Source organism: Sebastes fasciatus, chromosome 2 (genome assembly GCF_043250625.1).
Source record: "Sebastes fasciatus isolate fSebFas1 chromosome 2, fSebFas1.pri, whole genome shotgun sequence".
NCBI lineage: Eukaryota > Metazoa > Chordata > Actinopteri > Perciformes > Sebastidae > Sebastes > Sebastes fasciatus.
Window position 1 is genome coordinate 1509100 of NC_133796.1, and position 12506 is coordinate 1521605.

Here is a 12506-nt window from a genome sequence, read left to right on the forward strand (position 1 = left end):
ACCTCTCTAATGATCGGAAACTCTAAAACAACAGAATGAGCACATCATCAATGTCTACTTTTATTTTGACAGTTTAATGAATATTTATGCTGATTCCTCCAGTGTTATTTTATAATATTATTATTATTATTAGTTTGCATTTATGTTTGCATAAAACTGAGGTCTGAAGTCTGAATTTAAATAAAGTTCAGTTTGGATAAAAACAACATGTGCTGACTGGTTCGTGTGCTGCAGTCATCATCAACCAATCAGAGAGCAGGAGGTCGGGGCGTGTGACCCGTGAGAACGCCGCCGCCTCCTCGGGTCTGATAACCAGCTGACAGCTGAGCTGGACAAACCGCCGGCCGCTGTCTCTGATTGGCTGAGGCCCGGCGGGGTTCAGGGATAAAAGAGCAGCTCGGTCCTTCAACACATCATCGTCCTCATCGTCGTCAACATGGCCTTCCTCTGGATCATCTCCTGCCTCGCCTTCGTCAGCGCCGCTTACGGTGAGACTCAAACTTTGAATCCGTTTCTTTGATTCTAAATTTGCTGATAAATTCACTTCTTTAATATTTTAGTTTATTAAACATCAACAGCAGAAGAGTGTTCAGATTAATCCGTGACTCTGATAATAAACAAGAGATCACAGCTCTGAAACAAACGTCTGACTGACTTCAGTTCAACCAATGAGCTCTCTGGAAACATCTGTAAACATCTGTGTGGTAGTTTGGCCTCCGGACTGAAACGTTCACGTTGAGAGTCTCAGAGCGTCACGGTGACGTCACACAAAGGGTTGAGACAATATATGAGCAGAATAGTCCTTTAAAGTCCGTCACCTGTCGTCCTCTCAGGCTGCGGCACCCCCGCCGTCACCCCCGAGGTGACCGGCTACGCCCGCATCGTCAACGGCGAGGAGGCGGTGCCTCACTCCTGGCCCTGGCAGGTGTCTCTGCAGGTGAGTAAGCTGACCTCAACACAAACTGCTCTGTTTCTTTATTATAATAATAATAATAATAATAATAATAATAATAATAATAATAGTAATAATAATAATAATAATATAATAATAATGAAAGATGTTGAATATTTCAAGGTGTGTTGAAAAATTGAAGCTACGCTGTATTGCTGGTTTATCTGGGGTTTTTATTTTGAAAAACAAGGTCCATCCCTAGTTTCCTGTTAACATACAATGAGAGCCCTCGGCTTTAATTTTGAAAAAGTCTCAACCTGAGTGACCTGTTTAGAAACAGGTACTCTATGGGGCTTTTATTTTGGAGGGGTGGGGGGATGCATTATTAGACTGTCTGATGTCCACATGGACGTTATTCCATAAGAAAGAGCCATAATTATAATTAATAATGATAATAACATTATTAGTATTATTAGTATTCTTTTCTTCTTCTTGTGTTGTTCAGTGACTGAGTTCAGTTTGTTTTTTCTCTCAGCAATCCAACGGCTTCCACTTCTGCGGCGGATCTCTGATCAACGAGAACTGGGTGGTGACCGCCGCTCACTGCAACGTCAGGTCAGTTCAACGCAACGTGACTCAGTCTGACTTCCTGTCTGCGTCTCTCAGCTCCATGTTTCTTGTGTGATTTGTGCGAACTGGCCCTTTGAAGAAACACTTCCTGTTTCCTGTCAGGACCTACCACCGCGTGATCGTTGGAGAGCACGATAAGGGCTACGGCTCCAACGAGGACGTCCAGATGCTGAAGCCCGCCAAGGTGTTCACCCACCCAGCCTGGAACCCCCGCACCATCAACAACGACATCTCCCTCATCAAGCTGGCCTCCCCCGCCCGCCTGAGCACCAACGTGTCCCCCGTCTGTATCGCCGAGTCCATCGACAACTTCGCCGCCGGCATGACCTGCGTCACCTCTGGATGGGGTCTGACCCGCTACAACGGTGAGACACGACACATCCTCCAATAGAGGCCCTTCTGCTTCTTAAACTCTGCAACAAGAATGCTTTTACTCTGAAAGCGGAGGAGGAAGTGTGTCTGAGTGTGTTTTGACTGTCTCCCACAGCTCCCAGTACTCCCAACAAGCTGCAGCAGGCTGCTCTGCCGCTGCTGTCCAACGAGCAGTGTAAGAGACACTGGGGCAGCAACATCTCCGACGTCATGATCTGCGCTGGAGGAGCTGGAGCCACTTCCTGCATGGTGAGGCCCCGCCCACCTACCTGTCTCACCTCTCTCACCTGTCTCACCTCTCTCACCTGTCTCCATCTCTCACCTCTCTCACCTGTCTCCATCTCTCTCACCTGTCTCACCTCTCTCACCTGTCTCACCTCTCTCACCTGTCTCACCTCTCTCACCTGTCTCACCTCTCTCACCTCTCTCACCTGTCTCCATTTCTCACCTCTCTCACCTCTCTCACCTCTCTCACCTGTCTCATCTGTCTCACCTGTCTCACCTGTCTCACCTGTCTCACCTCTCTCACCTGTCTCACATCTCTAACCTCTCTCACCTTTCTCACCTGTCTCACATCTCTCACCTGTCTCACATCTCTAACCTCTCTCACCTGTCTCACCTGTCTTACCTGTCTCACCTGTCACCGATTGATTTGTCGTTGACTTTTGTTTTTCAGATCTTTTTCATCACTGTTTTACTTCATGATTTTTCTTTATTACGTCCTTTGTTCTTTATTTGTTGTTTATTTGTTGTTTATTTGTTGTTTATTTGTTGTTTATTAATGGACCTGTTGTATTTTCAGGGCGACTCCGGTGGTCCTCTGGTCTGTCAGAAGGACAACGCCTGGACTCTGGTCGGTATTGTCTCCTGGGGAAGCAGCCGTTGCTCCACCTCCACTCCCGCCGTCTACGCCCGCGTCACCGAGCTCCGTGGCTGGGTCGACCAGATCCTCGCCGCCAACTAAACGCTCAGAGGTTACACACCCTCTGACCTCCTCCGACCCCGACCCCCGACCCCCAGTCCCACCTCAGAGTGTGTGGACAGTGAATGATAATAAAATCACTGAACATCACTGACTGTGTTTGACGTTTTGATTTGTGTCGACGTGCTGCCGCCACATCACCGCTGATAATTACAACTGTTATAAGTCTTCTGGTTGTGTTCTATATAAACACAGAACTTAACAACAAACTCAACTAGAGAATGCAGTTTCTGAAGAAATTGCGGTGTGAATGCTGGATGTTGAAAAGCTGACGCTACACCGCGTTGCTGGATTTAAAACCTGAATAGCACCGATGACGTATGAAAGATGTGGAATATTTGAAGGTTTAAATGGAGTATGAATCAGTAGATAAGAGTTGTAAATGCATGAAAAAAGCAGATGAGGCATTATGTATAGTCAGTCCTGAGTTCCCTGTTAATTTAGTTACCTTCTGGGGCTTTTATTTTGAAAAACTAGGTCCATCACTAATTTCCTGTTAACTTATAATGAGAGTCTGGGGCTTTTACTTTGAAAAAAAACAAGTCTCAACCTGAGTTTCCTGTTAAGAAGCAGTTACTCTATGGGGCTTTTATTTTGGAGGGGTGAAACACATAAATCAAAATTTACTACAGGAAACAGAAACTCGGCTCCACACAGCAACAAAACAAAACACATAAATACATAAACGTATAAATATATAAATACTCTGCTCATTGTTTGCTTTAAGTAAAGTGAAACAAAATACCATTATATAACACCCCAAACCTTCCTTAAAGCAAACAACGACCACTTAGAGTAACTTATAATCAGTGATTATAATACGTTATAAAAACATTATGATGTATTACAACTTTGGGAATTATAATACACTATTATCCTTCTAAAACAATGTCAGTGAGTGACCAGCTGAGTATTATAATACTTGACATTAAAAGTCATTATAAAATGCTTCATAATGTGTTACGATTATTGTTATAAATCATTATGAATATTTATGAGTACTGATAACTATGATTATACAGTGTTATAATCAGATTATAATGCATTGAAAGTATATTTATAATGCATTATTGACATGGGCGTCATAGAAAGTGTTTTTCTTACTTCATTATTTGATTTTAAGAAGAGAGGCCTTTATTGTGAAGAGATGTGGTTTCCTAACAGGAAAGGTGTTAAACTATCACTAATGAGGGACGAGATGGACAAATATTATATCATGATAACAATCATCGAATTATCAATGTTAAAGTAAGTGAAGATATATATATCTTTTCAAAACAAAAGTTACAAATATCTTCACAATAAAAGCATTTTGCACAAAATATGAAACAGACAGGATAATATTCATTATGTTTATTCCGCTGAGTCAGTTTTCTTTCTTTGTTTTTTAATTCATTTGAATAGATTTTCAGATTTGTTCAATCTGTTTTACATTTAGACATCAAAATTGTGAACCACCAGATCTTTATATGAAATCAAGCAAGTTAGTTAGTTATGTTAATTATGTTCATTAGTTAGGTTAGCTGCGTTAGGTATAGTTGTGTTTGTTGTGTTAGTTATGCTAGTTATGTAAGTTATGTTAGTTAGTTGTGTTATTTGTGTTAATTATATTATTTATGTTAGTTGTGTTAGTTATGATAGTTATTTATCCATCCATTTCCTTCCTCTAATCCGTGGCCGGGTCTCGGGGGCAGCAGGCTCAGCAGGGTATTCCAGACGTCCCTCTCCTCAGCAAGGTGTTCCAGCTCTTCCTGGGGGACCCCGAGGCGTTCCCAGGCCAGACCAGATATATAATCTCACCAGCGTGTTCTGGGTCTACCCCGGGGCCTCTTACCAGTTGGACGTGCCCATTAGTTAGTCAGTTATGTTACGTTTTATTAGATAATATGTTTGTAGCGAATATCGATAGAACATCTTTAGTTCAGCATCAAGAACAGTTTAGACTGATATCATGAATATTACGCTGTAACCTGTTTTACATGGACCTGTTAATAATATGTGTATATAATAAGTGACTAAAGGTTTCCAGTTTTACTGTTTTATTTCTGATTTATTAATTCTTAAAGACACATTTTACATTAATAACAAGTTCTTGTTTCCTGTCACCGGCTTAAAGTATATATTCATAAATATCCAGACAGTTTCCATATTCATGTGTTTCTCAGCAGGTCGAGGTCATGATGCAGCAACGTTCAGGTAGCTGCAGCTGATAAACACTCTGCTGCTGGGAAACTCACACATGTCTCCACCAAACTGACCTTTCACACATAAGAACCGGTTCAACCTTAATGCTTTAGTGCCATTTAAATGTATTTACCTTTATTTTACCAAGATATTCCCTTTGACATTTAAAATCTCTTTTTTTTTTGAGGGACCCGAGACGGCAGCATAAAGGTTTCACATAAAAGCACAAACAACAGACTCAAAGTTTTTTTTTTCAATTTACTAACACAAAACACTAAAATGACACATAAAGCACATTATTGAAACTGAGGACGCGTTCACACCAGCCTCGTTTAGTCCGGAGGAATCGAACCCTGGAGCGTTTACCCTCCTTGATGCGGTTCGTTTGGGTTGGTGTGAACGCAGGAATCGAACCCTGATGCGGACAAAACAACTGCTCCCTGGTCCGCCTCGAAGGTGTGGTCTCAGTCTCTCCGAACTCTGGGGCGGTTCCTTTCTGGTGTGAACACCATTCGAACCAATCACAGGAATCGTACCATTTAATGGGTCATTTTCTGGGTTAAAAGAACGTTTCCTTTTCCTGTTTTGCTAGCAAAATGTTGAGTGGCGGGGGACAAACCAGGACTCACGACGAAGATGATGACGACGTCTTCCTCGAGATGCCCGCCGTCTCTACTAAAGTTTGCTGATATGAGCTCCAGATCAACACCAACATGAACAGAACCTGACGGTGCTCCGTGATTTACGACATTAAGCTAGAAAATTAGGAGCGGTATATTGCCTCTATTGTCTCCTCACCTGCCAACTGTAATCAAACAATAATCCAATGACATTTCCACCACCTGATTTTTGTTTACAATTTCTGGACCGTTTGAGTTTTGTGTTTGTGAATGCAAACCGGACCTTTAGGTGTGAACCCGACCCGACACTCAGAGAGCCAAACCTCAGCTCAAGTTTCCAAAACTCTACACACATTTTCTGCTTTGTACCTTTGTCATTTCAAAATCATTCAAAATGAGATGTGTGCACCACCTGTCGGCTCATCAATCAGGATGTAAACACAGGTAGACCACAGGTGAGTACCTGTTCAATGGAAGCCAGAGGCCTGTTTTTTTTTTTTTAAATGTGTATTACAGTATTGAAAGAAACTGTAATTCATGATTCATGTTTTCTCTTTTGTCTGCTCAAATGTTTTTTGCTGTTTTTTGCTGTTTTTTCTATTTAGAATGAGTTTTGTTGTGATTTTCAGTCATGGATGTGCTGACAGATGTTTACAACGTGGAGAGAAATAAACATTTTCATCAGTGTGCTGTACAACAGATTCTTGTGTGTTGTGTTTGGTTGATATATTATATTATATAATATTATATCATATTATATATATGTAGTCTAGCTACTCTAACTCTACGCTAGCAGAGGTGTTCTGCAATCATAAAAAACTATAAAATAAATAAATAAAAAAAAAACAGCAAAAGTTAAAAACAACTTAAGAAATTTCAAATGACAGAAACAAGTAGCAGACTTAAAAACAAACAGCAAGTTGCATCAACCAGTGAATTAGCAGTTTTAATCTTCAATGCTTATAAATCAGGGCGATAATAACGCATTAACGCAAATTCATTTCAACGCCACTAATTCCTTTAACGCAATTGATCATTCGGGGCTTTTAAAGCTCTAATAACAAAAATCAATAGCAGTGGATGTTAGAGAGTGATAATACAACTATCGGAATTGATGTCATTGGGTCGTCCTCAGACGGGCTTTCCAGCGGAGCTTCCAGCTGTCTCAGTCCTCCATTCATCTGGCTAGCTGCCAGCACTGTCCAGCATCTCTCCTCAGTACGTCCGTGTATGTTGGTGTGGGACGTTCCCGTGATTGATGCCCGTGCGTTGGTTCCCACAGCATCAGCATGCTTGCTGGGAGTTCTTGATGACATTGTTTCGTGTTGATAATTGATTTACAATAATAAATAAATACGTAGATTTGCATAAAGCAGCATATTTGTCCACTCCCATGTTGATAAGAGTATTAAATACTTGACTAATCTCCCTTTAAGGTTCATTTAGAACAGATACAAAAATGTGTCATTAATTTGCGATAAATCGTGATTAAATATTTTAATCGATTGACAGCTCTATTATAAATGCATGCTTACTTTACATATAGCTATTGTAGGTGCGAAAAAAAGGCAAGCAAGCATCACAGCCTGGATTGAATTCTTTTCTCCAAAGATTATTTTACTAGAGATAACAAACCCGGCTGCACCTGCACGTATTACACTTGTTTGAGATGCCCTGTTGAAATGCTAAAAAAAGAGACATTTTCTAAGAAAGTTTTCTTCATTCGTTTTATTCTTCTTTGTCCTTTTACTGCATGCGACCTCCTCTTCCTCAGTGATGGCCTCTTCCTCTCCTTACGTGCCTCTGGTCTCTTGCTGATTAGGTGCATTAGAGATTCATAATTATAGAAGTAATCTCTATGAGCTGTGAATAGTTTTTCTTTCCTTTACGTAATCTAACATGTTAGAGTCATTCCAACGTCTCTCTAACCTTCATGTTACAGCCTGCTCAGGTGGAAAACTCTGCGTCAGCTCCACCTGTCCAAACTCCCACCGTCTCTGATAAGATGTCCCCTCCTGTCCTGTCCTCTCCTGTCCCGTCCAATCACGTCGCTGCCCTGGTTGTATAAAAGCTCCTCGCTCAGACAGACCCGACATGATCGAGCCATGGCCTTCCTGTGGATCCTCTCCTGCCTCGCCTTCGCTGGCGCCGCCTACGGTGAGAAAACTCTGACTAACAGCTGAGGAAGTGAAGCATGCTTATGTTAGTTAGCTATGATAGTTATGGTAATAAGTTCTGTTAAATTTTATTAGATAATATGTTTGGACCAAATATCAATAGAACATCTTTAGTTTAGCATCGGGAACAGTTTAAACTGATATCATCAATATTACCTGTTTTACATGGACCTTTTTAATAACGTGTATATAATAAGTGACTAAGTTTACAGTTTTATTTCTGTTTTATTAATCCTTAAAGACACATTTTAAATCAATAACAAATTCTTATTTTTTTTTTGTTGAGTTTTACATTTGCATTTGAATTAATAACCTTCAAACGCAGCTGAGAAAGTGCATAATCCGTCTGTATGCAGATGATACAGTTCTTTACTACTAGATGAGGAAAGCTCAACTTTGCTTTATATATATATATTATATTTTTATTATTTTCTGTGTAAAATATGTTTTATAGGAACATTAACACTGTGTGATCTGTAGCAGTGATTAGTTTTTGTTTCGAACATGAAGGTTTTTTTTGGTTGAGTTTTACATTTTCGTGCTTTATGTTGGACAGATTGTAAAGATCTCTGAGGCAGATTTGTGATTTTATTTATATGTGGTATTATACGTCATGTTATGACCTATTTTAATGGTATGGCAACAACATTTTAATATATATATATATATATATATATTCATTCGTGTGTGATCAAACCAGAGACTCCATGTTTTTTTGTTTTTTTTGTTAATAATCTCATGATGATGTCACCAGGTTGCGGCTCTCCCGCCATCCCTCCCGTCATCACCGGATACTCTCGTATCGTGAACGGTGAGGAGGCGGTGCCTCACTCCTGGCCCTGGCAGGTGTCCCTGCAGGTAAACACATACACACATACACACACACACACACACACACACACACACACACACACACACACACACAGATTGTGTTAATAATAAACTTGTGGTCTCACTCTTGTTGTTGTTGTTTCAGGATTACACCGGCTTCCACTTCTGTGGTGGCTCTCTCATCAATGAAAACTGGGTAGTGACAGCCGCTCACTGCAATGTCAAGTGAGTAGATCTTTCACCTGCTCTTTCAGGTGTTTTTTTTCTTTTTAAATGGCCGCCTCATTTCTATGTCCTTTTCCCTGCAGGACGTCCCACCGCGTGATCCTCGGAGAACACGACCGCTCCTCCAACGCTGAGAACATCCAGGTCATGAAGGTCGGCAAGGTGGGTGACCATCAGCTTCTGGTCTCATGGCGGCGTCTTCATCATGTGTGTTCGCCAATCATAACGATGTCATTTTCTTTTCAGGTGTTCAAGCACCCCCGCTACAACGGCTTCACCATCAACAACGACATCCTGCTCATCAAGCTGGCCAGCCCCGCCCAGATGAACGTGCGTGTTTCCCCAGTGTGTGCGGCCGAGACCGGAGACGACTTCCCCGGAGGCATGAAGTGTGTGACCAGCGGCTGGGGCCTGACCCGCCACAACGGTGAGAGCACCTGGCCAATCAGAGGAGAGTGGGGGCGGGGCTTGTAGAGGGAAGCAGCAGTGAGACGTTTTAACAGTGATGGTTATCAGTATCAGATTCTGAATTGGTTTCTTAGTCAGAAGGAAGGAAGGAAGTCATGGGAGGTCACTGGGTCCGGCTCAGGGGTGTCACTGGATCCGGCTCAGAGATGTCACTGGATCCGGCTCAGAGGTGTTACTGGATCCAGTCACAAGAAGATCACAACAAAGCCAACATGTTGTGTTTCAGACCACGATGGATCCACCATGACATACTTTGACCACAGGGGGGCAGCATGCAGAGCTCCAGCTCAGACTGATGTTTGAAGTGTTTGTGTGTTGCAGCTCCCAACACCCCCGCCCTGCTGCAGCAGGCCGCCCTCCCCCTGCTGACCAATGAGCAGTGCCGTCGTTTCTGGGGCAACAAGATCAGCAACCTGATGATCTGCGCCGGAGCCTCCGGAGCCTCCTCCTGCATGGTGGGTGGTGGTGCAGACGTAAATCAGATGTTAATCGTGTTGATCCTGAGGTCGGGTTGTTAATATTGTGTTGTTTGTTTTTGTTCAGGGCGACTCTGGCGGTCCTCTGGTCTGTCAGAAGGCCGGAGCCTGGACTCTGGTCGGCATCGTGTCCTGGGGCAGTGGAACCTGCACTCCCACAATGCCTGGCGTGTACGCCCGCGTCACCGAGCTCCGCGCCTGGATGGATCAGACCATCGCTGCCAACTGAGCAGTTTCAACCTGATCATCAATAAAAACCCAGAAACTCTGAAACAGATCTTCCGTTGATATTTGTTCATGTTGGTTCATACTGAATGTAAAGAAATACTCTCTGAAAGTGACACCTTCAAATGTAGGATGTGTTAGCCTAGCTTAGCATAAAGAAAGGCAGGGGGAAACAGCCTTGCTCAAAGTTCAGAATACACCTACCAACACCTCTAAAGCTCATCAACTCATTTCTGTGTGTTTCCTGACAAGCATGTTGATATGTTGTCTTCTTGAACATGTTACATAAATTAATATTACAGCTTCCGCAGTGCGTAAAGATTTTAAATCAGCCTTAAAGGTACTATATGTAACTTTCAGAAGATGCTTGTTATTAATGACACCTGTGGCCGTAAGGTGAACTGCAGTCAGCATCCTGACGTCTCTACACGTCGTTCATTAATTCCTTATAATGGACACCTCGTCGGGCATTATCCCTTTCATAATGCTCTGTAATGTTCCCGTATTTTATTTGGACCATTGGCTCCATGATAATAACTATAGCTTACATCTAGTAAATTACATTATCAGCTAATGTTATGAAGCAACCAAGCAGATCCATACTGCATAGCTACTGTAAGTTACTGCAAGCTGGCCAACCTTAGCTTAAGCACTCGAGACAGCATTTTGCTATATTAGCTGCACACTGTTGGCGCTTTCTGGGAGCTCAAGAGAGGTGAGGCACTCGGGAGCGTGCATAAACGTCATATTCATTGGATTTTTCCGGCAAAACAGTCCAGAGTCCTTTTCATAGAAATCAGTCCACAGGCTGTTATAGGCAACCGAGAAAGTCGGGGGAAGGTCTTTGTTTTTAAGTTACTTTACAATCCGTAGAGACATTGGCAATATAATGCGATTAAAACACGTAAATTGTTACATATAGTACCTTTAAATAGACAGCCAGTCACTGCTGCATTACTTCTCTCTGTAACAATGAAATCCTGTCTACAAGGAAGAAGTCAATTTGTTCACGTTGAACATGTTCTGTCCAAACTCACCCCATGCAGTTGCATATAAATGAATAACCTTCCAACACAGCTGTCAAAGTGCATAATCCGTCTGTATGCAGATGATACAGTTCTTTACTACTCAGAGAAAATGACTAACGGGAGATTTGGAAGGCTCAACTTGCTTTATGTTTATTGTATTTTTCTTAGGGCTGTCAATCAATTAAAATATTTAATCGTGATTAATCCTATTATTGTCCATAGTTTCTTAATTAATTAATAACCATGTTGACATGTTGTCAGTAATCACAATACGGTCACAAAACACGTTAATCTGGCATCTGAATATACGTTTTCCTCAGCAGTCGTTTATTACACAAAGAGCACATTTTATCCAACGAGTAACAGAAAGAGCGTCAACATGTTGAACGCGTCTCCTCACGGCGTCCCGGCATCAGGTTCGTCTGGGTGGGCAGGCGTGGCCGACCCGGCGGCAGTAGCAGATGGCGTTAAAGAAGCGGCAGTAGCAGGTGTCACAGGGGTCGCAGCAGGGCAGCGGGTAACCCAGACATGACTGCTGGTGGGGGATGCAGCGACGAGATGAACGCATGGCCCGACCCTGCAGCTGCAAGGCTGCTGAGGAGTCCTGGAAAACAGGAAGTAAAGGTACAGAAACAGGAAACAGATTTGTCACTGCAGCCGATGACACGTTAACAGGAGGAAAGAAACTTGTGCTCTTTAACAAAATCATGGAGAGTACTGTGTCTTTAAAATAAGTCACACCCACCTCGTCGTAGGACCCCACGTCCATCAGGAAGTGATCCTCCATTGAGTCGACAGGTAAGAGGGCGGGGTCATGCACGGGGTCGGGGGCGTGGCTTCTCTCTGTAGGACACAGAAAACACACCTGCTGTTACCTGTCGTCCACCTTCATTACTCCAGTAAGTTAGAATCTATGGCCCGACCATGGCTCTGAAATATTAGTATGTTAGAATCTATGGCCCCGACCACGGCTCTGAAATATCATTAAGTTAGAATCTATGGCCCCGACCACGACTCTGAAATATCAATAAGTTAGAATCTATGGCCCCGACCACGGTTCTGAAATATCATTAAGTTAGAATCTATGGCCCCGACCACGACTCTGAAATATCAATAAGTTAGAATCTGTGATCCCGACCACGGCTCTGAAATATCAATAAGTTAGAATCTATTGTCCCGACCACGACTCTGAAATATCAATAAGTTAGAATCTATTGTCCCGACCACGACTCTGAAATATCAGTAAGTTAGAATCTATGGCTCCAACCACGGTTCTGAAATATCAGTAAGTTAGAATCTATGGCTCCGACCACGGTTCTGAAATATCAGTAAGTTAGAATCTATGGCCCCGACCACGGCTCTGAAATATCAGTAAGTTGGAATCTATGGCCCCGAC

The 12506-nt window shown here is 42.5% G+C and overlaps 3 protein-coding genes across 3 annotated transcripts; 2 read left to right on the forward strand and 1 right to left on the reverse strand.

Annotated features, from left to right (window-relative positions):
• The first annotated feature begins 351 nt into the window (after positions 1–351).
• LOC141781387 (chymotrypsin B) lies at positions 352–2966 on the forward strand. The gene is made up of 6 exons (XM_074657118.1): positions 352–488; positions 834–937; positions 1428–1507; positions 1625–1887; positions 2010–2143; positions 2697–2966. The coding sequence occupies exons 1-6, from the start codon at positions 437–439 to the stop codon at positions 2856–2858; spliced, it is 795 nt and encodes a 264-aa protein (XP_074513219.1). The 5' UTR covers positions 352–436; the 3' UTR covers positions 2859–2966.
• A 4814-nt stretch (positions 2967–7780) lies between these two features.
• On the forward strand, positions 7781–10130 carry LOC141781394 (chymotrypsin A-like). The gene is made up of 7 exons (XM_074657127.1): positions 7781–7837; positions 8612–8715; positions 8834–8913; positions 8997–9075; positions 9160–9340; positions 9703–9836; positions 9925–10130. Exons 1-7 carry the CDS (start codon positions 7786–7788, stop codon positions 10084–10086), a joined length of 792 nt encoding a protein of 263 aa, XP_074513228.1. The 5' UTR covers positions 7781–7785; the 3' UTR covers positions 10087–10130.
• Positions 10131–10927: 797 nt separating this feature from the next.
• Positions 10928–11948, reverse strand: agrp (agouti related neuropeptide). The gene is made up of 2 exons (XM_074625503.1): positions 11856–11948; positions 10928–11714 (listed from the first exon to the last, which is right to left on the reverse strand). Exons 1-2 carry the CDS (start codon positions 11895–11897, stop codon positions 11523–11525), a joined length of 234 nt encoding a protein of 77 aa, XP_074481604.1. The 5' UTR covers positions 11898–11948; the 3' UTR covers positions 10928–11522.
• Positions 11949–12506: the final 558 nt, after the last annotated feature.